General features: G+C 44.3%; 2 protein-coding genes across 14 annotated transcripts in view; one reads left to right on the forward strand and one right to left on the reverse strand.

The window, feature by feature from the left end:
• The window catches only part of ABI2 (abl interactor 2), a 105802-nt gene extending 93640 nt beyond the window's left edge, over positions 1-12162 (forward strand). For all 9 annotated transcript variants that reach the window (XM_059727090.1, XM_019491996.2, XM_059727091.1 and 6 more), the window contains one exon: positions 5493-12162. In XM_059727090.1, coding sequence (XP_059583073.1) covers positions 5493-5668 — 176 coding nt within the window. In that variant the 3' untranslated portion in view covers positions 5669-12162. The remainder of the gene's footprint in view (positions 1-5492) is intronic.
• The window catches only part of RAPH1 (Ras association (RalGDS/AF-6) and pleckstrin homology domains 1), a 214662-nt gene that overhangs the window by 19992 nt on the left and 170549 nt on the right, over positions 1-24121 (reverse strand). For 4 of the 5 annotated variants that reach the window (XM_059727086.1, XM_059727085.1, XM_059727084.1 and 1 more), the window contains one exon: positions 14273-23529. The exons of the other annotated variant lie outside the window; for it this stretch is intronic. In XM_059727086.1, coding sequence (XP_059583069.1) covers positions 21556-23529 — 1974 coding nt within the window. In that variant the 3' untranslated portion in view covers positions 14273-21555. Of the gene's footprint in view, positions 1-14272; positions 23530-24121 lie in introns of those variants that run through there. 5 annotated transcript variants of the gene reach the window in all.

Below are 24121 nucleotides of genomic sequence, written 5' to 3' on the forward strand. Positions count from 1 at the left end.
CACCTTGAGAAATCTGGCTACATGTTGCAGCCAGGAGAGGAGAGAAGTAGTTAAAATGACTTCTTGTAGCAGACAGGTGTTAAAGTTAATGAAGACTTCCATGCTATAGACCAGCAGTTCCCAAACTGGGGTGCGGGAGCCAGGCTCTGTGCTCTGGCCTCAGCAGCTGCTGCTTCCTGCAGGCAGCAGCTGGGGTAGGGGGCTGCGGGCTCTGGCCCTGGGGCACAGGAAGAGTGGGGGCTGCGCATTGGGAGTGAGGGGCACTGGCAAGGCCAGGGGACTGTGGGTCAGAAGTAAGGGGCACCTGCGGGGGTGGGGGGCTGTGAGTTGGGAGTGAGGGGGCATGCTGAGGAAATGGGGTTATAAATGGGGTCATGCTGAGGAAAAGTTTGGGAAGTAGTGCTATAGGAGATCCTTCTAGTCAAGGAACTTGGGTAGTTATGTGCTGTGAACCGCTTTATTTACTGCAAAATAATTATTTCTTTGGCAACAACTTATTCCTTATAAGTAATATTGTCCACATTATGTGATCTGGAGTTGAAAGAGCTGATTTGATTAGGGAAGAGACAGCTGTTCATATGCAGTTATCTTCAGTAATCAGTAGCAGTAACGAGGTTTTGTGTGTAGACTGTTGTACGACGTCACTCTAACAGAATCTAATAGCGCCTCTGAGAGCTGACTGTTGAGAATACATGCAACTTTGAGAGGGTAGATCTTGCAAAGCTGTTGGGAGCTACATGTGAAATCCTGGAGTGGGTCATGAGTTTTGCTATCATTGCTATAACATGCGACTCTTCTGGAAAAAGAGTGAAAAAAATCGCACTGGGTGTTCTGCTGCTCTACCACAGCTTTGAATAGCAGGTGAATACTGAGTACAGTTTAAGATGCTGGAAAAATTTAGCCAGGGTGCGCTTATTTTGTGGGATATTAACATTTGACCACGTCACCATTTAATTTAATGACTACAGGCAGTCAAAAATTTCATTTTAATCTTTTCCCGAGGTCACTTCATTGTCTACATCACCACAGTGGTTCACCTCACTTTATGCAAGTGTTAATTTTACAGGGCCAATGGTGGTAAAAAAACTTCTTAACAATGTGAATCAAATTAACTGCAATAGATACTCAGAGGGGGAGTAATCCCCCATGTCATATAGAAACAGAATCTGCTCTTAGCTACCCATTCCCAAAATGCTACCCTGAGAACAATACTGGAGTAGGTTTTACCATCAACTTAAGATTTCTTTTCAAATTTAAGTATAATTATCTGAAAACTTAAAGGTCATTAGTGGGGGAAAAAAAGAAAATCAACCCAAATGAGTAAGTGTCACTAATGTTACTTCCTACAACTTCTGGAGATTTTATTAAAATACTGGCTCTGAATCCATGTAATTTATGAGGTCTGACAGGATCATAGCTTGAGGTGATATGACCACATAAAAGGATTAAGTGTTTAGTAGATGAGGAAAGTTGCCAATATAAAAAATAACATGGAGAATTGAGATGTAACAAGGGAAGTTATAGTTTCATCGTTGTTAGGGGGTGGAAGGGACCTTACAGATCATTAGGTCCAGCCCCCCTGTACGTGGGCAGGAAAGACTGCTGGGTTCAAATGATCCCACCAAGATGGGTATCAAGATGTTTTTTGAAGATCACCAGGGTGGATGCCTGTACCAATTCTGGGGGGAGCCTGTTCCAAACCCTCGGCACTAGGCTTGTAAATAAATTTTTCTTTGTCTAGCCTGAAGCGATCTTCAGTCAGCTTGTACCCATTACTTCTTGTCCTTTCCTGGGGGGCCTTGGTGAATAGCTGCTCCCCCAAACCCTGATGTACGTCCTTGATATATACTTATAGGCTGCAACCAAGTCCCCCCTGAGCTTCTCCAGGCTGAACAGTCCCAAGTCCCTCAGCCGCTCGTACGTCTTGGTCTCCAGGCCTCTAATCATGCATGTGGCTGTCCTCTGGACTCTCTCGAGCTTCTCCACATCCTTCTTGAAGTGCGGCGCACAGAACTGGACGCAGTACTCCAGTTGTGGTCTCACCAAGGCCGAGTAAAGCAGTAGGATATAACATCCTTTGCCTTGCTTGAGATGCCTCAGTGAATGCATGCCAGCGCTTGGTTAGCTCTGCCAGCTACAGTATTTAATTGGCAACTCATGTTCATTTTGTTGTCAGTCGTGACACCCAGGTCTTATTCAGTTGTGGTGCTGGCAGGCAGAGCACTGCCGAGCCTGTAAGTGTGTTGTGGGTTATTTCTCCCCAGATGGAGCACTTTACATTTCTCTGTATTAAATGAGATCAGGTTGAGGTCTGCCCACTTCATGAGCCTGTCCAGGTCAGCCTGTATTGCCAGCCCATCTTCAAGCGTGACAACATTGCTCCATAGCTTGTTGTCGTCAGCGAACTTGTAATACCTGAATCCAAATAGTTAATGAACATGTTGAAGAGCACTGGTCCAAGTACTGACCACTGAGGGATGCCACTGGTTGCCCTCTGCCATGATGACTCAGTTGTGCCAATCAGTACCCTTTGGGTCCTACCACGGAGCCAGTTACCTAGCCACCAGACTGTGAAGTAGTCCAGACCGCATTTACCTAATTTGACCATGAGGCCATCATGGGAGACCAGGTCAAAGGCCTATTCGAAGTCCAAGTATATGAAGTTCTATAACGAAGAAATAGTGTTTTCTTTGGGGAAAAAAAAAAGATTTCTTGGAATTTTATAGGAAGATTACCAAGCAACAAAAAACATTCATCATTTTGTGATAACAATGGTCAAGAGTAAAATGTTACTGAAGGAGCAATGGCAAACGCATTCACAATTTATCGGATTTGGAGATTCGGGCACCGAATCGGGCTGAATTTCTGCCGAATTTAATCGGGGACCGAGGCTTTGCACAGCCCTGACTATCTGTATCTGCAGGAGAGATTGTACTGAGTAAGAGTCTTCAATTGCAACCAGGGAAATTTAGAGTGGATAGTAGGAAGAACTTTCTGCAAGTGGTTAATCAGTGGAGCAGACTACTGAGACAGGCATAGAGATTCTGAAGAACAGGTCAACCTAGCTCTTGGCTGGGATGGTTTAATGAATAATGATTGTGCCTGAGGTGGGTGGGTTTGGATTAGGTGACCTGAAAGTCCATTCCAGTCCTGTTTATCTTTGATTTTCAGTTATTCACGGTGTGCTGTATTTTGTAAGATAATTTCAGTGGGATGATGGATTGGCTCATTAGTTACTTTACAAGTGCGCCAATATGAAGTAGCACCTGGAATGTCTGTCTTTGAAGTGCATTCACTACAAATGAAGTAAATTTACATGTTAGAACTGCATGCGTTAAGACTGTACTGTGCCTGTATTTTGATGCTGTTGGCATGCATGCATTTCCCTTTAAAGTTCTCAGGAGCTGGGTTTCCATCCTAAACATTTTTATCGACTTCTGGTCTCTCTTCACTCCCTTAAGGCTTAATTTTCATTTTTCTCTCTTCAGAAGAGTAATGAGTTTTGCAGTGCTGTAGGACATTAGGTTGCTGAACCGGTCCATTATGTTAACTTTCCTGCTTTGGTTTGGGTTAGAGTATCTTTTGTTAAGTCTCCAGCACCAGAGCTGGGTTCCTGTCCAACATGAATTTGTTTCAAGGCTAGTGTTGCACGCCACAGTGCCAAGTGCTCAAGAGTAATGATTGATGCTATTTACTAAAGCAACATACACATTTTGGCATAGCTGACTTGCTTTATGGTGTACACAGTCATAGGAATTAAAGATGGAAATCATCTATTACATTACCGTACCTATCTTCTGCCAAAGCAAGAGAGCTCTTTACCTAATATTTCAAAGTGTTTGTCCAGTCTAGTTTTAAATTTCCAAAGTGATTTGGTTTACAGTGTTTCCTGAAGAAAACTTTTCCATAGCTTAATAAATCTGTCAGGAACGGGTTTTCCTATTTTAAACTAAATTTTCTTTCAAAGGGGTAGAGGGCTGGGGGACATCTGATTACTTGTAGTTCTCAATTCAGTTTTACTTATGTCAGCTTGTTAGAGTTACCTGTCATGGCACTGGGCCCCAAAGTGATTTATCAATCACTACTGAGGCTGCACACATGCATTCGCAGACTTTGAGTATATAAGGAGTGAGGTTATGTGGATATCTAGGGCTCTAGCTTTCCATCAGTTGTTTCCTATTGCAGCTGAAGATAGTGCTTAGAATCATTTCCTCCCCAGACTTTGGTACGCTGCTCTCTGGTCCTCTCTTTATTGTGATCTTGGTCAGTTGGCCAGTTTGCACATAATTATTGTATTCACTCAAATCCAAGATGCAGAATTTTTACATTCTGCGTGGGGGGGGGGGGGGGAAAGCCCCTTGTCTTGGATTTCAGTACAAGGCTGAGGGGCCCCTGGCTGGGGCAATAGACAAAGCCACAGTAGCTACCTGCCCCCACCTTCTACCTGCCCTCTGTGGCCACTGCCTCCTCCCTCCCCTGCTTACTGTCAGGCATGGCTATGGCTCCAGTTCTGGCTCCATTTCCTCCCGGGGCACAGAGTACATGGAAACTCTGTTCCTTGTCCAGCCAGTCAGCTGTGGTGCAGCTTCAGCCCCCAAATGTTGTTGCATGGGCAGGTAGGGGCCACACTTTTCTGTGCTCTGGGAGGGAATGAAACTAGAACCATGTCTAATGGGAGGGAGGTGGGCAGAGGTTGTGGGGATCGTGGGGGAGAAGGGCAAAGAGGTTTTGGAGAGAAGGGGGCAGAGGCTGAAGGGAGCAGGTGGGGCGCAGCAGCACTGGGGGCAGGCACAAGGGGACAGACGGCGGGGGTGCAGGCACTCTGGGAGTGTAGACTACAGGGGAAAGAAGTGGGTGGGGGCCCCCTTGCTGCTGCTTTCCCTCAGTAGCAGTGAAGGGGGCAGATTTAAGATGATCTTCCAATAATTACATTCTGTGCCTGGAAAATTATAACAAATATATAACTACTTGGGGGTGAGGGGTTATCTTCTTAACTTCTAAGTCATCTTGGATTTGGGTCAATCCAGGAACAGAACATTAGAGTTAATGTGTAGTACTTGTAACTGCTTTTAGGGGGCTCTGTCTACACCATTGCGTGACTGCACCACACTTTCTCTGTTTGTTGTATTTTTAAAGTTTTCACTTGATGAATCTGAAAGATCAGATTCAAGAAAGTACTGTAGGCTTGCGTGAAGCTTAAAAGCTGCCAGAGTTGATTCAGTAATGATTAAAAAAAAAAAAATTCCAGTGGATAAGAAAGATAAAGAAACACTTGGGAGTGAAACAGCTGCTCGCTGGGGGCGGTGGTGGAAGTAACTTCCCGTACAGGCAGGGTGTTCCAGGACCTCTTTGATGAGTAGGTGATGGTTAAGGAAACGTAATGGTGCCTTACATTTCAAGACAGAATATTACCTGTTACCTGCTTATTGCATTTTCTTTTTTTCCCAGCTGAACCATGTCTTATGCCCACTATTCTTTCTCTTTTTTCCTAGTTGTGGCGATCTATGATTACACAAAAGACAAAGAGGATGAGCTCTCATTTCAGGAAGGTGCCATCATTTATGTCATTAAGAAGAATGATGATGGTTGGTATGAGGGTGTCATGAATGGAGTGACGGGGCTCTTCCCAGGGAACTATGTGGAATCCATCATGCATTACTCTGAGTGAAGACTACATGGCAGAGAGCTGCATCTCACACTGCAGGAACTGTTGGGGCTCCCTGGACCTCCCCCAGCCTCTGGGGGCCCTTCCAACTGAACTGAATGAAGGATAATTGTAACAGAACCACTTTTTTGGCTTTTTTTCATTATAAAAAAAATAGTGATTTGAGTTTTTTGAACAAATGGCTCTTCTGGCTGCCAACAGCAGCTGTAGCGAGCCTTCTGACTTTGAATAAGCTGACCCATTCAGGTGTAGATACTGGAGATGTAACGAACTTGTTGAGTAGCTGATACTTTACTCAAATTCAGACCGATTCAAGCAGGATCTGGGATCTGTCTCAGGAATACTGTATGCCCCTGTGATATAACCCTGGCATTAGTACTTGGCTCTGGGACATCCTGGATGCCAGTGGTAAAAGGTTAATTGCCAGTGGATATCCCTTCCTTTTTGTACACTACACTTGCATGCAGCTGGGCGAACATTCACATGCTAGCAAACATTTGGATTTGTACCCAAAGCAGTTCACGTATCTGACTTCCAGATGGTTCGTTACATCTTTAACATGAACACGTCTCCAGCTGCTCTGCACTTGTAGACTGATGCAGGGGCACACAGAGCTGGCTTTGATTCATGTACCTTTAAGTTTAGCTAATTAAAATGGATGCAGCCAGAAGACCTTTCCCTCACCCTCTTCCATTCCCTTAATCTTAGTTATTTGAATGCCACAGTTTTTTTTTTTTTAAATGCACTGGTGTAAATGTTATCCTTTGCTGCAAGTTCCCAGCCTGCTGGTGCTGCAGATTGAACTGAACATGTGTTTGCAGTTTTATGATGAAGGGGAAATTGAATTTACCGGTCCCTAGGAGCTAGAGGATCACTCTAGGGGGAGAAGGTCTAGGGTTGGAAATTACTGATGCATGCTTGCACTGGAGGCAAGTTATTCATCCCAAATGCTCAATATCATGCACAAATTTCTTTTAAAAAAGAATGAGGTATTCTAAATTGGCTGTGAGACTTGATTTCTAGGTTTCAGTCTACACCGGGAAAGCCAGTGCAAAGGCAGGGCAAGCAGCAATTGCTGTTATTAGTTCTGCTGCCAAAATCTCTTTGGTGGAAGTAAAAAGGGCTGCTCTGTTTATTGGTTTCCCACAAAAAGCTGAGCAGTAATTGGCAGTTACCTTAGCTCTTTCATAGCTGTGTCTATCCAGGTATAAGTCAACCTCCACTAAAAGTTTCCTGTACTTTTAATAGTTTACTTTTCACCCATTTTCAGCTGTAAAGGCCATTACTTGAGTCTGCTTAATGTGTGCAAGTCAGCCACTAGGAAGGACTTAAAAGGTGAGTGCTAGCTGTTCATTAATTCAGGAAACAGATGTAACTGGTTGCTGCAAGGCAGCTGGTTTCCATCCAGGTCAGGCATTGTCCTGGACTTTGTTTGTAGCTCTGGTCAGATTCCAGTCAGCATGAACAGTAGCTTAATCATGTCTGGATAAGGCTGCAGCTGTCAGCTAAGGCATGAGTGTAAAATGGAATATTGTAGAGAATATAACTCCTGGGAGGCTGATTTTGCTGCCTTATTAGCAAAAATATGTATAATTGAGCCAGTTCTCTAACTTGGTAGTGCAGCACCTTGCCAGAAGTGGAGGTTTAGAGCAAGTGTAGATTCTCGGATGGGGAGCACTGCTGTGTGTGTGTGGGGGGGGGAATGAACAGTCTGTGCCATTCTTCCTTATTCTTGGGCTGTGGAAGCTCCATGCCGTATCGGATGACTCCGATTGCAGGCCCATACCCTACAGGAAGACTATGGTGCGCGTGCAGGCACAGGCCTCTTGCAGCTGTGTGGGACAAACCAATTTCCAGGGGAGGCTGAAAATGTTTAACCCCCAGACGGCTGCAGCTTTGGAGAGGCTGGGCATCCTCTCTGTTCTGGTCAGGGCTGCCTTTTTTTTCCCCCCCTGCCTCTTGGGACATACTCATTTATAGCTGGCACTGAAGCTGAGACACCATCATCCTCCTGTCAGGAAGCTGCTTCACTCAATTACCCCCTCTGCCTGTCTGCCACAGAAATAGTGCCATTTATTCAGTTTCCCAGCCTGGTCACTGCAGCCTGAAAAGGCTCATTTGATCTTGTTGCCAGCACATGTGCTTTGCTCCTTCTCTCAACTTTCCTGCCCTTCTGGAACGGGGGCAATTATGTGTCATTCAGGATTAAAAATGATGGCACTGATCAAAAACACTTACTCTCTGGAGTTTTTGCCTTGTAGCCAAACTCATGAAAGCAGCTGTTATTAGAGCCCTTGGCCCAGTACCCTTGTAAGTGTTCTCCATTGGAGCTACCTACCTGCATAGTTACCGAGCCTCAGCTACTGGGTTACTTCCTGTGCGTCCGCCGCTTTGGTGGAATATCATGAAGCTCTGAAGGGACCAAGCACATAGCCTGCAAAATCTGACAGGTGAGATAGGGCTGCCCGGCCTCGGAAGTGGGAAACCTGCTGCTTTCCAGGGAAGTGGCTAGGACTGAGGGACCAGTGTTTTGTTTGCACCTTGCTGAGAACATGTGAGAGCTTGCTTATGTTGCAGGGCGTTTCTGGATCACCTCCTGCTGGTTTTATGCTTTATGCAGCACTAATGTTGTAAAGAAACTTGTTGGGTTTTATGCATATTTTTTATTTTGTACAGTTTTGAACTCTGTAGATTGTCTAAGGATGATTCTATGTTATGATCATAGACCAGGCCCAAAGTAATCAGATTTTGTATGTAATGTTACATAGACTGCATGCTATTAAAGTCAGTGAGGGTCGTGTTTTCCATTTTTATCCTGGATAATAATCCCCCCCCCCCAACCTATTTTCCCCTTTTATTTAAATATTTACTTTAAAAAGGGGTGGGCTGGGAGAAGATGATATTCAAACAGATGAAGAACTTCTCCCACTGCGTCCTGCTGTCAACACTAAAATGAGGATGTTAAAAGTTGCGTGCCACTTGATCATGGTGTTCTTGTGCACAGTGGAGAGGGGTGGGGGGTCACACCAGACTAGCCCAAAGCATGCTGTAGGGTCAAAATAGTCTCTCTCCCTTACTTCCTCCGCTAAGGTGTTTGTTTTTAGTTTTTCATCAAAATTTGGGAGGGTTTCTGCAGGTGATTTTTTTTTTTTAATTAAGGTTCAAGTTCGAGAAGAGTGAAAACATAATGTTTCACAGGGATGAAGGTATTAAATATATTTTATATAAAACAATTGTGAACAAAATGCACAGTGCCAGTCTGCTTAATGGAGAAGAGAGGAGAACGGCTGTACTGTTGCCTTGACACTAGGGAAGGAGCGGCGTGTAGAGGGAAAAGCTTGTTACTGTAGGAACGGCAGGCAAGGTTTGTTGGGTAGATGTGAGATCTTTTATTAGACCAACTAAATCGTTGGAAAAAAGTTCTTTGCAAGCTTTCGGGCACAAGCACCCTTCAGGCATTGGGAGACTGTTGCTGTTATGAGTTCCACAACCAACAACCCTTACTGCAGGAGCCGTCTTTGTGTCCAGTTTCTTTTCAAGTCCTGGAGGTGCTGGTTGGTTTTTACTTCCCCCCAAGGGTGTTTGCAGCAGCTGGGCTTTGGGAGCAGGGCAGGCAGTGCTGAGGCTGTGCTCCCTCACACGTTGGCTTGCGTGCCTGCCTGTCTCGGCCGCTGTCAGGAGGCATGGCACGCTGCTTGAGGCATTGCTGGTGTCACAGGAAAGCAGAAGTAGCAGCATGGGCAACAAAAGAGAACACTTTTTGGAAGTATCATTTCCCCAGATCATATGAGGAAGGGGTAGGGTCTGTGAGGCTATGAGATGACTGCACCTGGTGAGGATATCTCAGCATGACCCTTTGGGAGCAGAGTGCAACTCCTGCCCCTCTGTGAGAAGTGATGCCTTGCAGTTCAGGTAAACAGCTCTGGGCTCGGTTGCTTATTTGAACCATTGGAGTCCCCTCAGCCCTCTCTTCCCTCCCCACCAAGTGCCCCCCTCTTGGTAGGGCTGTAGTTAGTGTTATGGTTTGATAAGCTAGTTCTCCAAAAAACAGTGTAGTTGTTCCCCCAACCCTGCATCCTCCTGCCACTATGTTGGGCACCTTATTTCTCTGTTGTGGTTCCCATGGCTTCTCCTTCCGATCGATTACTTTTCCTAGAAGCATCTAACGGATGTGCCCATCATTTTTGCGTGCTCCAACATGTTAGTACTGCTGAAGAGAAGAGGCTCTAATGAGCTCTGCTTGGCTTGGTGCAGGGAACAGTTGCCACCCAGTGTCATTTGCTGTTCATAGGGGCTCCTAGTAACAGCAGGCCAGAAGTTATAGGGAAAACCTAAGGTTCATCTACATTGCTATGCTATGCTGGCACTTGTGGACATGTGAAGTGGCTGCCTTCTTCTGGAGGCTGGGGACAGCTGCTTTCTGAAAGGTGACAACTCCCACCTGGGGCTTTCCTAGTTTGGAGGTGAAAGCAGGGGCGGGGAGAGCAACAATATTTTTTCAAAGGATTGCTCCCACCTCAGCTCAGCCTCTGGGTGATGTTGGAGGCCGCAGTGGAAGGAGATCTTCCTGGTTACCCTGCTTTCACCTTTTCCTAGGGAAGAAGCTTGCAGATGAGGCACAGGGGAAAACAGATGCTGTCCTTTTTTTTCTTAAGTGTCACATCAGGCTTCAGTGTCTCCAACCTAAACTGCCTGTTGGTGAACCTGGGCTCCAGGAGTCTTAGGAGCTCCCTCCTGCATAGTGGTTAATTGCTCTTCTGTTGGGTGGTGTCCTAGGGGAGAAGTTCATGATTGTGTCTAAAGGGAGTGGACTGCTTCATGTTACCCTTCTGGCCTTGGATTTAAATCACAGGCTGAACATATGATTGTAAATGTTGGGTTTGCAGGGATTGACAAACAGGAATTTCAGAAGTTACTGCACACAGAGATGACTTGTTTAAAGGCTATTACCCATGCTGGAAGCAGACATGGGTATAATTCAGGATGGGGGTGAACTGCCATTGCTTAGTGATTCTGTTGTTAAACTCTGAAAAGCAGAAGCCCTGTTGGCAAGTACTCCCAATATGCCAGTAAAGTACCATGGTTTCTAAGTGGGGATTTAGCAAGTGTTAGGGCAGATTCAGTATTTGGCCACAGCAATGTAATGACATTACAAGCCATAGGTTGGGGAAGGCCTTAGCCCAAGTACTGATAGCGACAGGACAAGTGCAGAGAGGTTGCACACACACAAGAGATCATTTGAAGTCATTCCTGTCTAGTATTTGGAACTGGAAAAGTGTCTGTCACAATCTGAGCAACGGGAGATAGAAGATGGGATGTAGTCTACATAGAATTTGCTGCATTTGCGAGGATATTTATCATATTTCCTACCCTGGGGCTATTAAAGAGTTACACATTTCTGGATAAGACTGTATTATACTGTGGGGAAAAAACAGTGCAAGAGGGGGGTTGGTTTGTGTAGTAGCTGAAGTCACTGCCTATAGTTATATGGTCCCAGCCATCTGATTTTTATTTTGAAACTACAAGTACAGCAGGGCTGCCTCCTCCCCTCCCCCATCTGATATATTTGGGAAGATACTTGAAAGCTTGCTCAATGCAGCCATAGCTCAGCAACTATCACAGGGAACAATTCCTAGCCCACAGTATTCTGCTGCATTTGACACCAGTATGTATACACCACCGCCACGGCAAGAAGCAGCGCCTGGCTTTGGTGCTGTAAACGTGCAGAGTTTGTTCGCATCTTTGCTCGTTACAAGGCATCTATCACAAAAAAAGGTGCTTTGATAAAGCAGTGAAAGTAAAGGCAGTATCCAGTTGTCAAGACATGCCCTTACAGCCAGCCTCCTGCTCAATACCAAGATGGTGACTCTGCTGAAATGCGTGCAGTGCATCCGTTCCTGTCTCTCTAATCGATAACCTCAGTGAATTCTACCACCGTTGACTAACGTGGAAGAGCTGAGCTGTGTACAAATTGATTTCCGTTAAAGGGCCTCGTTGAAGAGCTGACATGTCTTCTGAGTTTTTTTGTAAAGAACAAGTGCTTATTTTCACATTTGAAAAGAAGAAGTGTCTTTTGCAATTTGCATGGGCAGGTAGTTTCTATGAATCCTTTGGAAATGTCAGTGTCTAACATGCATTTTGTCCATGCATTTTTTTCTTGAAATAGAAACCACCCCATATGGTTTACAGTGAGAAGATAAGCGATTTGTGCTTTTGATTCTGGTACTGGTCATGCGGTGGATGTATTTGGAACCCCCACTCTGACATGGTAAATGTTGATAAATCAGTTACAACACATGCAGGACTCTGGGGAGCTGTGTGCTGCCGGTAATGTTTTATTGTGTGTGCCATTCAAACCACCTTCCAATGAGTGCAGAACATTAAATTTTTAAATTTTTTTAATTGTACTTGGAATTAACTGTTGCTGTGTACTTAACCCTCTTGTTAAGAGTCCTAAATAAAGAACAAAGCACACCAAGTGCTCTGTCATTGTGCCACTTCCGTACTGCTGGAGACTAAAATTACAACTGTTAGCTGCTCAGCTTATAGTGGACATACGAAGACAGAAGCGATACAAATCTAGTGTTTCACTTGGTCACTGCTGCCAGCAGGCTCTTGGCTAGAGAGACTGTGATTAGTGCAGCCTGATTGCCAATGGTTAAACCATGTTCCTGTTGCAGGTCATCTGCTGTATGCAGGCTGCAAATCACTTGTGAGGTGTGACTAATGGGAGTCACAAGTGTTTCCTAGTTGGAGTTCTGCACCCCAAGAGAACTGCTGTTACAAATTTTCTGTTTGCAAAGCAGAAAAAAGGTCTTTGGTCCAGTCCTCTCCTGCCTCCTTCCCTTGGTGTGGCTAAGGCATTTGTCCAAGGATCACTGAACAGTGCCTAGCAAAATGCATTGGAATAAAACAGCTGTACTGACAGCATGAAATCTGTTAATTTAGTTGCCATCCCCTTCCCCTATGGAGAACCACATGTGCTACAGTTCCTGCTCATGAAAGACGGCACTGCACAAACATCAGTTCCTAGCAATTATAGCTTGAGGTAGAGACTAACCCAGTTACGAACAAACCCAGAAAGCTCACAGCTCAACACACAGCTGCAGTATGTAGGGGGAATTCCAGCTTCTATAGTTGGAGGAAGAGAACAGAGGTAGGGACAACTCAAAATGCTGCTGCAAAAAATGGAAGCTTTGGGAGGAAATAATAGGCATTATTCCCATTTGGGCTAGAGAAGAGGTAGGGGTACCATGTCCTTCACAGAGAAACATCCTTCTACCACCATGATACCCCTACTGGCCTCAACTACTGCAGCAGCCTAGGCTCTTGCCATAGGGGGTGGGAGAGCATATTGCATTAAAGTCTTTGGCTAGGGAAGCAGTATCACCCTTCCTTCATAAATCAAGTAGGGCCAGCTACTGGAAGAGAATCAAAACCTGGGTTGGTCTTGGGTGTTGAGGGCTCCTTATGAAGCCAAAAGCTGGTGGGCTTGTCCAGTCTCATGTAGTCCTGTGGTTTTTTCACCCCAGCCTGAGCACTGCTTGAAGAAGAAAACAGGAGTGCAGGAAGAAACCGATTTCACCCTCTGCCTTCCTTTCTAAAAAGACTAAAATGGGAGTCAAAAATATAATTCAACATTCTGTCTGATCTCATCAACTCCACATAGCACAGAAGATCAAATATGGGATCAGAACACACAGGTCCTGTGCTCTGTCCCCTGACACTGCGTGTTTTGATATTCACATAATTTTAACAGAGCTGACCAAAAGCTTTTAAAAAACAGTTAAAGGCACCCTAAACTTTCTTTTTTCTTACTGTGTTAGGTGGTTTTATCCAGAGATGATGGAAAATTTCCCATTTCTTGAATGCGGAGATAAATGACATGTACATGTTCTTGGCAAGCAGAAAGAAACCCGGAGTTTTTGTCCATCTACCTTTAGCCATGGCTGCCTGAGTCAAAATCCAGCATCCAGTCAAAAGCTATTTGCTTACCAAAATGTGAAGCATACTGCAGCAAACTATCTCTGTCCAGCTGGCTGGGCTGGATCTGTTCCCCACACACAGACTAAAGCAAACTGTGCTGCCTTACGTGGCCAGAAAAGGCAAGCTTGAAAGGACCCAGAAACCCCATGCTACTGACTCCCATTTGTGGTCAGGTTCTGTATAGAAGATGTGCTTCAAGGTTGAGCTAATCAGAATTTTGATTTTCATAATGAACTCATCTTTTTAATGTAGGTACAGTACTTGCAAGTCATAGAGCAGGTACATGGACAAAAGTAAATGGCAATTATGCTTAGCAGCATGAAGATGAATTTGTCTCTGAAAGATTCTCCGTCACCTCTCCCAACTGTGAGGCTGATCCAATTAAAGCTATTACCTTACCTAATAGTCCTCTTCATGTCCCTTGGACCATCACTATTCTCCCACCACTGCACATACACTGTGGGCCTTCCCAGATGTTGGGTTCTAAAAACAGGAAGCTCAAACCTGCTGAAGCATGGGTTGGTGTACCCTGAATTCCCTCAGCAGCTCACATGGTGTGCCATAATATTGTGCAAGAAAGAACATAAGACAGAAAATAAAACAAAGTCCTAAACAGAAGGCTTTAAAGTTAACTACATCTTTATTGAATTGTGCATATTCCATTGTATAATGATCTATACCAGGTACTTTATAATGCAGTATTTCTTTTGTCCTCTCCCATGCTTAAAAAAGTATATTTATACATATATTTATATATATTTATAATATGGTAAAGCCCCCCCCCCCCCAGCCTGAAGTTGTCAGAGTTTAAATGAACCTTGATTTTTTTTTTTGGAAAGGGAAGGGAGGAAGGGGGGGAGGCAGTTCCATTCAAAGATAAAATGTGCAATTTTCCTTTTAAAGCAGTAAACATATGAATGTATTTACAGCACTTAGCACAAGCTTGCTGCACAGACAAATTGTTGTAATGATATTTTCTTACATCTGCATTTCCATTATTAAAAGACACCATCAGTGGCTGCTAATGACTAGTGTAAGCCATAGAACAAACTGATGTTCCAGTCGATGTTTGTTTCCACGGTGGTTCAATAAAAAGACTCCTAAACTTTAGTTATAACGTATATGAAACAGCAGACAGGAAACACAACCCCATTTTGTTTTCTCTTAAAACACAAACATTGTAGCACTGCAACATACTGAACTATCCACCAAGTCGGCAAAAGGCAATCTTTAGACACAGGCACAGACACAGCAAAACTGGGAAAAAGCGACATTTTTAGATACTTTGTTTTGCTAAACTAGATTTATCATTTTCCCTTACTAGAGAATGAAATTACCCTTGACAATTTGACTTGTGTCTAGATAATTATTAAAATACAAATATGCAACCACATCCACTCTGGACAGTTTGAAGCCTGTCACCGCTTTCAGAACGCCCGCATGGGCACTGTATGCTGTCAGCTGCTTCTTCAGTCCAGCTGCATCTTACCTTCAGCCTGTTACCCCACAAGTGCCTGTTGTAGCAACACCTGCTTTCTCTAGGCTAAATTGGTAAGCTGTAGTTTTGGTGGAGTGGTGGGAAATCACAGCTAGCGTGGTGATGATAGGACTCTCCTTCGTAGAGGAGAATGCTCTAATCTCCTGCTTTGTAAAAGACAAGTACATGGTGGTCTTAAAACACCTGGCACAATCACTGGTGCATCCACTACATAGGTTGCAATCTTACTTTCCAAGTGGAGCTTTAAAATAATACTACCATGAGTTCCTCATCAGTTACACTATTTACATATGAGACAATTTGCTTGTAGTTACTACTCTGCTGCACACCGTTAAGCAGCGGGGTGTTTGTGCTTCAGCACATGTCCTGATGACTGCTCATTCTTTGCAAAACCTTTCCTCCAGTTATACAAACCCAAGAGGCAGTGAAAATCTACAGCAGCTGTTCACTACAACAGGAACAGGGCAGTCTCAGTCCCACTCAAAATCAGGCCCTGTGTGAATCGAGATGGACTGCTATTTCCATTTCCCTTTAGTGGTGACGTATTTAAATCTGCAAGGTGGAATGGAGGGTTTCCATGGTTTTATTCTTTCTTTAGACATCTCTTGTCAAAGCAGAGACTAAGATGGTGATCATCAGCTACATAACACAAGTACCTGCTCACAGTAATTTTTCCACTGAGCATGTCCCGTGCTTGTTCATAATGCATTGTTTGCTTGTTTTTTTCACAGAGGAGGAATTAAAAAGCGACATGGTAATGAAGAAATAGAGCAAAATGTTGGCATTATAAATAAAAGGCTTAGGGAACTTTGATACCTCCCACAGGCAGAAAGGCTCTAACAACTTAGACCTGTCAAAAGGAACAGAAATCATGTTCCCCTCACTGCTTGCAACCTGTTTTGAAACGTCCTAGTTGCAGAGAAGCAGGAAGTGGAACAACAGAGAGACAGACTGTCCGTTTCATCATCTGTTGGAGGGAAATGCCCCAGTATAAAAAAGAAAACTAACATTTAAAAGTATATTTAAAAACTATTCTGCTCTAAAGTATTAGGTGTAACAGGAATGGGGCACTTTAAATACTATGAACATTAGCTTATCATTTGAGTTTTCAAAGTAGTATTAAAAACAAACCAACCAAACATTATCGGGGTTGCTGCAGTTATTTTGACTAGCTTTTGAACTTGAATGCATACTGCTGCTGGGTGCTACAGTACTGAAACTCAGTAATTGAGACTTCAGGGCAATCAGCCTTTACAAAAGGAAAATATGCATGCTGAATAGCTCTGAAGTCACAAAACACATACATAGTGAATTGTGACAATTCAGAAGCAACAGTTATTCACATGCAAATATGTTTTGAATTTAGTTTCTAATATAGTTGGAGATGGAATGAGCCAACCAATGGAAATATTAAAGACCAAATTCTGCAATCATTTTAATAATCAAACCACAAAAACTCCAACTCAAATGCATTAAGCCTTTGGCTCTTACATTTTTTAAAGCAGCGACTAAGACTGTGTTCATTACATGAGTACTGATCAGATTGGTTTTGGCACTGAGTACAGCATGTCTGCCTTGTAGTGTTCTCTAAGCCTGAAAAGAAATTTTGCTCTTTTGAGGTCTATGGAATTTAAATGGCTTAAATCTAATTCTGCAACAGGATCAACATCCCCAATCACCACTGAAATGAAGACCCAGATCCTGCTCTGAGGCATCTCAGTGCAGTTGTCATTTATTTCAATGGTGTTACTCTGGATGTATGAAGGAATAGTTAGTTATTAGACACATGGCTGCCATCCTCAGGACTGCATAGAAACAAGCAAAGCAGTATCAGCCTCAGTGGAGAGAGAAACCATTTCGGTTCAGTAACACCACTGTCATTTGATTCTTTGCAGTTTTTTCAGTAACAAGCAGAACATGGTATTTTCCTTTCCTCATCTGAGGCTGAAAGGGCACTTTCACTTCTCTTAATGGGAGAAAACAGTTTGAACCAGAACAAGACTAACACAGGAAAAAAAAAAACAGGTTCTAAATGCAAAATGCTAGAACAACATGCATACAGAACAGCTGTCATAAGAGCATTCATTACTTACACTCTCTGAGTCCTGAAACTTAGGTGGTTTCACCTACCTTTTTCTCCTGCTGCTCGATAACTAATGCCCATTTTGTGTACACTAAATACAATGGCAAGATGCTCTAGCTTACTGACTTTGCATCTATTTAGAGTAGTTAAATGCTACCATCTCCTTCACTTGCATCAGTCTACTGCAAGGTTCATCTTTAGGAAAATGAAGCCTGATATTTCTACAGGTAAAGCATACTCTACAAGTAAAGCATGACTGAGGAGCCAGAACTTGTGTTAGGATGGTCAGTTCTCTACTTTCTTTCATGGGACATCAGCGACATGTCTGCATCCACACTGGGGGAACAACAAACTCAGCAAAAAACATGCAGGTTTACAGTGCACTAGTTCAAGACACCTGCTTCTCCATCATTAATAGAAGCATCATGTTGATCGTGCATTAAAGGCCCACGATTATAAATGGGGTTTAGGTAGTGAACTGACATTCTATGAAGTTTAAGCCTGGTTTTCGTTCCAAAGTAACTGCAAGGTAAATCCTGGGTAAATACGTTATGGGTTGAACTGCATGGCCTGTTCTGGAGCTAAAGCACAGCAGCTCAACTGCCTTTCATATTAGTTGGAGGAGCAGGCAGGAACAAAAGTGCCAGGTTGATGCTCCCAGCTTTGAGCACTCGCTGTGGTGAGATGATTTTTATAGTCACTATTTTTTTTTTGGTGGTATCTCCCTTGTCATCACTGTCAGTTCTTTTCTCACTGAATGGGTGGATTTACTGTTCCAATGTGTGGGTTTTTAGAGAGTTGCCATCTCTGCCTGGCTGCAGCTGGTAGCTCCTGCATATACTCACTGCTGCTGTAAGAGGTAAATGAAATTTTGCCCACAATTCTACAGGGCCAGCAGAGAGTATTGTGTGTTCCTCTCCCTCCCTCCTAACTTCTACCTTGCCTATTTTCTCCCTATCTTTTTCAGTCCCAGTGATGATCTTCCATAAGCATTATCTAGCCAAACTGGAAAACAAGTTACTGACAGAAGTCTCAGGTTCCAAAAAAGGCAGCCAGTTATGCCAACTTATTGATACATTGGAGTATTTTCCATGAGATGTGCACCTAGTTTTTGCTGCATTACGTGTACCAGTTTTGGATGGAAGAATGGATACACTAAATCCCTAAGCAAGCGTTGCCAAGCACACACATGCTGGAAACACAGAACTAAAGGAGACTCTTAAAACAAAATTCCAACAACTTGCACTGACACGATTTGGAAAGCAACGTCTAGTTGTAAGACTCAATTATCCCTTAGCCAAGAAGTCCAGCAGTAAAACAAAGGGGAATTGTGCAAATGTAAGCAGTTGCTGCATTCACATTTCTGCAAAGATGCAATAGGCAACAGTTTGCCCAAAACTAACTAACTTACAACAGAAGGATTACTCCCTGTCCCTTCGATGACAGCTGCTCTTTCTGTTGCAAGCATGGAGTCCTCTTTTCTGCCTTCCAGCAACTGCTCAGTGGCCTGCATTAGTAGGCATAGATTGATGATGGTCCCACAGGAAATAGCCGATATTTGAACTTGGTCACAGGGAAATGAGAAGAATGCTTATCTGCCTTTGAATAAACTGCATTCAAGACATTCCTCTGCCAAGTGCAGATCCCAGAGCTACTTACATTGACTGAACAAGAGAAAGTGCCACGGCTGACATACCAGTCAGTGAGAGAAAGGACGAAATGACTGATGAAGCTCCCAGAGAATAGGCTCTCCATCAGCCCAGGTGTATGTTGCTGATCGATGCCTGAGAGACTAAACCTATCACTAAAGCCAGGAAGCTAGGGTTTTCGCTTGGTGTCTGTCACTCCACTGGTAGATGTGATCCCTAGGGGCCGCATACAGTACAAGCAGCAGGAGGAACAATGTAGAAAATTACAGCACCCATCAATTGTAGCACAACTCAACACTTCAGAGACCAGCCTGCTACACTGAGCATGCTTCAACTCAACAATGCAAATGCTTTTAAGGACACTTTATAAGCACAAAAATAGTAGAAACGAAAACTTTGTGAACAATTTGAAAGATACAAAAAAAGTGCCTTTTCATAACAGTGCTTTAAAATGCACACAATGGTATATTCTTATTGCTCAAATAAACACATCTGACATATTAAAACAATTTCCAGGAGACACCTGAGGTGCTGAAACAGATTTTTAAAAAATCATATGAAGCAGAGACAGCACCGCTCATTTTCTTTTCATGATGCACTTTAAGACCAGATAAGTAAATATACTGTTTTGTGAACTTTCCTTTTCAGCACAACTTTTTCCTGTTCATAAATTATTCACAAAGACTCTTACTTTCTTATTTGGATGTTTTAAAAACATTTTATAAAAAAAAGTTGGGGGAGGGGAGGGACACTGTCATGCTCCTTATTTAAATCTACAAGTCTGAATCAGAAGCATCATCTCTGATCTCTTAGTTTCTGTCTGACATACACGTGATATTGTAGGATTTCTTGCAAATTCGGGGGGCTCCTTTCTTAGTTTTTTTTAGTTCAGGAAAAAAGATTCTAACTGCTTATTTTGAAGAAGGGTGGGGGAGGGGAGTAAAAATTTTGCCATCCCAGTTTTGACAGTGTCCCTATAGCGAACATCAGGGAGGGTCACACAAATGAGCGTGTTAAGGTACAGCGCAAATATTGGCATTATTTTACAGATTTTTATACTACCCTGTACTGTACATGCATGATACACAAGACCACTTAAGCTAACTCTACAACATTACCACAACAATTGATACTTGGGTAAGACTTGCACAATCAAACTACTGGATTACAAGAAAAAAATTCTATTTTTTAAAATCTTGTGACTGTAATCAGTAGCACATAAATAAACAACCTGAACACAATAGTCTCTTTCCTTCTAATACAGCCCCCATGGATCTAATTACATTATTAGCAAATTTCTGATTCCAATATTGTATATTTTTCAGTCATCTTCCTTGACTTCCAGAAGTGCAATTTGTTACTTAATAGGCGTATTCATTGACTGTAGTCGTAGAAGGACAATGAAAACAGGATACCAACTATTCTGTCTTGAACTGAAATTACCATTTCCCCGCATTTCTTCTGTGAAGAAAGCTTCCAGCTAACTGTCAGTGGATGACAAACCAGGCTTTCCTTACAGGTCTTCAGCTGTTTTTGTTAACATAATACATCTTACCAGGCATGGATAAAGTGAATCTGGATACTGTGTATGCATGAGCAAGAGCAAACGCCTATACAGCAACGTACCTGTATTTTCAGTAAAAGATGCACATGCACACTGATGATGTATCGCACAACACATCACCCTCATTAAGCCTTTGATGACTGGCATCAGAACCTCCCAATGCCGCAAAATAAGGAACAGTGGATTAACTTGCAGGCGCTTCAGGCAGCTTTTAAAAGGGCTGAATGTATCATTTCTCTTTATCCGTAAAAATAAACTACCAGGCCTATTATGTGATTAGAAAGAATTCTGGATTCAAATAATATACATTTCTCCCACTTACAGCATAGATAAAGAACACAGTATTTTGGAGTTGTAAATGGTTTTTAAGTATCTGGAAGGGGAGGCTTTTTTTAGTGTAAATATATTTCACTCCAGCCCATTTTGAGTTTGCTTAAAATGTTCTCATTTTCAGTAGTATTATGACCAGAATGTTTTGGTACGTTGTGTCTGTATTTTTCAGCCAACTGACAATATACAGATATTGTCAGACTGCTTCAGTTCTGTACCATTTACCCGTCACAAACTGCCAAAAGATGCTCTGCTGATTTAAAGTGCCCCCTATGTCTTGATCTTAAAATTACATAGACCATATCCTAATAACTGCATGACCAAAACAATAAATACAGATCCACAAAAACATTCTGGTTATCTTCTATCATTGCAAAGAAATATATCAATATATTATATACCTAAATTTATTATACATGCACAAATGTGTCTCACATGGACAGACACTACAAAAAAATTTTATCTTTCTTTTTTCTTAAATGCAGGAAAAAAAAAAAGTAAGAAAAGGGTTGTTTTTTTTCTTTTGTTTTGTTTTTTTGGTCCAATCCATATGAAGGATAAGGGATCAGACAATAACCCTCCACCCCACCCTACAAATAACCAAGCCCAAACCCTCAAATTTTTTGGACTAGTTGTGAAAAGGAATGTCTACAGTTACCCTCAGCTATAGTTGGTGACCATCACAAGAGTCACGCACGTTCTCTCTCAACTCAAAAGGTATCAGATTGCCAATAGCAGCACTGACTGCTGCAGTCACTGAAAATACAGTTCCCCTACAGACTACCAGTCTCTAGACAGCTTGGTGTTCTGATCCCTTTTCGGGGGAGCAGGAGGTGGCCCCCTCCGTAATGTTGCATAGCCGGATATATGACTGCCTCCGTAGTTACTAGGCTTCTGCTGGTCAGCAAGCAGTTCAGGTGGGGGTGGGGGCAATACCATGTCATCCATGGTGGCAGTCGGCTCTGTTCTGGAGATTCGGGAAGAGGAGAGGGAGCCATGCCGAGTGATGGACTTTCGTTGCAGAGTCCTGTTTAGGTCTGCCAGGAAGCCAGGCTGAACACTAAGGCCAGACTTGGGCGAGGTGGGCACTTGAGGACTGGCTATCACTTGCGGCTCCCCAATATCTGCCTGCGTAAGCCGAGTGCTGTCATTCCTTTTGGGCCGCGTGGGTGGCGGGGCTTTCTTCACAGATGATTTAGACCACGGCTGAGGCTGGGGATTGACAACAGCAACTTTTGGAGACGTACTACCTGAAAACACAGCTGGGATCTCTACTGGTGGAAAAGGAAGATCAATTTCAGGTGGAGGTGGTGGAAAGTCTGAATCCGACGGAGGAGAGGGGAACTCTACTACAGGGTCCTTCCCAGACACCCCTACACCTAGTGCTTTTGCTGCAAGGCCTCCTTGCTGAAGGACAATCGGCAGATTTACCCCAGAAAGATTGAGCTTTCCTGGCTTTGGAGGAGCTGCAGGAGGCGGCAGAGACTCTTTGGAAGGAGATCCCGAAGGCTCTGGTGGGTGTGCAAATTTGCTGACAAGGCTGTCTACTGACGGTCTCTTGGATTCATGGTATTCGGCTGAGCTGGCAGATTTAATGCTGGAGTTGCGCTGGGGTGTTGGAGGTGGTTTCTTCCCTCCGGGACTCGAGGTCTTGCTGGTCTTTTTGACTGGAGACCCCGTCTTGCTTGGGGTGGGAGAAGCTGCAGAGGTAGCTGGGGGAGGTGGTGGGGGAAATACTAAGCTGCTCTCTGGTGGAGGAGGGGGGAAATCAGGAGAGGGAGCAGAGGCAGGCTGCCATTTTGGCTTTGCTTTCACTGCTGGGGGGGACTGTGGAGCCACACTTAGTGGGAGAGGCTTTAAAGGTGGGGGGTCTGAAGCTGGTGGGGTTGGGGGAGGTGGGAACTGACTGGCTATCTGCTTCACAACAGAAGGCACAGGAGACTGAGGGGATGGCGGAGGTTTAACAGAGAAACTCTGCTGTTTTGGCAAGATGGGTGGGGGAGTGGGCCCCAGTGGTATGGGTGAGGGTGGAGGAACCTGGGATGATGTAAAACTAGGCTGCTTTTTCATTGCAGGAGGCAGGGGACTGGGTGCAGGTGGTGTGATGTGCACCACCACCGGCGATGCAGCTTTAGCACCAGTCTGTGTGGGAACAGCGGTAATGATGGGCTTTGGAGGGGCCTGCGGAGGTGGTGGGGCAGGCACAGGGGGTGGAGGAGGAGGGGGTGGAGAAGCAGCGGCAGCCTGAGTAACATTTGGTTGTACCTGATGTATTTTGAGAGGGGGTGGGGATGGGATGAACTGTGGCACTGATGGGGGGCAGGGCACTGGTTTTAGCTGTGCCATAGCCGACCCAGGGGTCGGAGGTGGTGGGGGCGGGGGAGGAGGTGGAACGACTCCATTGGGGGGCACCAGCATCTGGGGCTTTCCCAGTGGTGGGGGAGGAAGCGGCATTTGCTGCGTCATGGAGGGTGGTTTTGAGAGGGAGCTGGAGAGCTGGGAGGCGTTCTGCAGCCGTGTGATAGTGCTGTACTTGACAAACATCGTGGCTGCTGAACCAGCTGAGGGTGCAGACTGACTGGGAAGTGGTGGTGGGGGCGGAGGTGGGGGAGGCGGGGGGGGAGGGGGTGGCGGAGGGGGTGGTGGGAGGGGTGGAGATGGCTGGGAAGCTGTATATGGGGCAACTGCTTTTGGTTGCGGGGACACAGAAGGTGCAAGCGAAGTGAAGGGCCGGCTCACAGACTCCATTCTGGCCTATAAGAAGGGGGTTTAAAAAGAAAAAGAGAGAGAGAGAGAGGGGGAGATTACAAAGTCAGGTTCTGAACGTGCCTGTCATTGGAAAAGTAAGCAGCAGACTGCAACATGAAGGAAGATGCAGCACAAGGAAACACTGGATATTGGTAGAGAGCACTCACTGCAGGTTGACGGAGTGATGAGGACAGAGAGGAAAGGTTTACATAGCTGTGTGCCTGGATAACAGAAAAAGGATCTGACTTCAAGTTTTCTGAGCTGGTGACAGATACAACACTTGATTGCCACTGCAGCTGGCATGCAGGAGGGACAGGATGGGAGCATGAGTCAGCCAAGAGCTCCATGGACAGACCCGTGTATCGAAGTGGAATCCTAGGTCACGGGACTCCAGCTGGGTATACATGATCCCCATACAGATCTCTTTGCAGGCCTGGCCATTAGCAAAGGCGGCGGCAGGGTAGATAGGCACCTTTTGAAACTAAACTAAATAGAAGGGAAGCCATGCACACTATGAGATGGTGGACTTTTAGTCCCTTCTGTCAGACTCAGGTTGGACCATAAACAGCTACGAGCAAAGGCTCTAGTTTTGTTAGCA

The sequence above is a fragment of the Alligator mississippiensis genome, chromosome 4, assembly GCF_030867095.1.
Source record: "Alligator mississippiensis isolate rAllMis1 chromosome 4, rAllMis1, whole genome shotgun sequence".
Classification (NCBI taxonomy): Eukaryota; Metazoa; Chordata; order Crocodylia; family Alligatoridae; genus Alligator; species Alligator mississippiensis.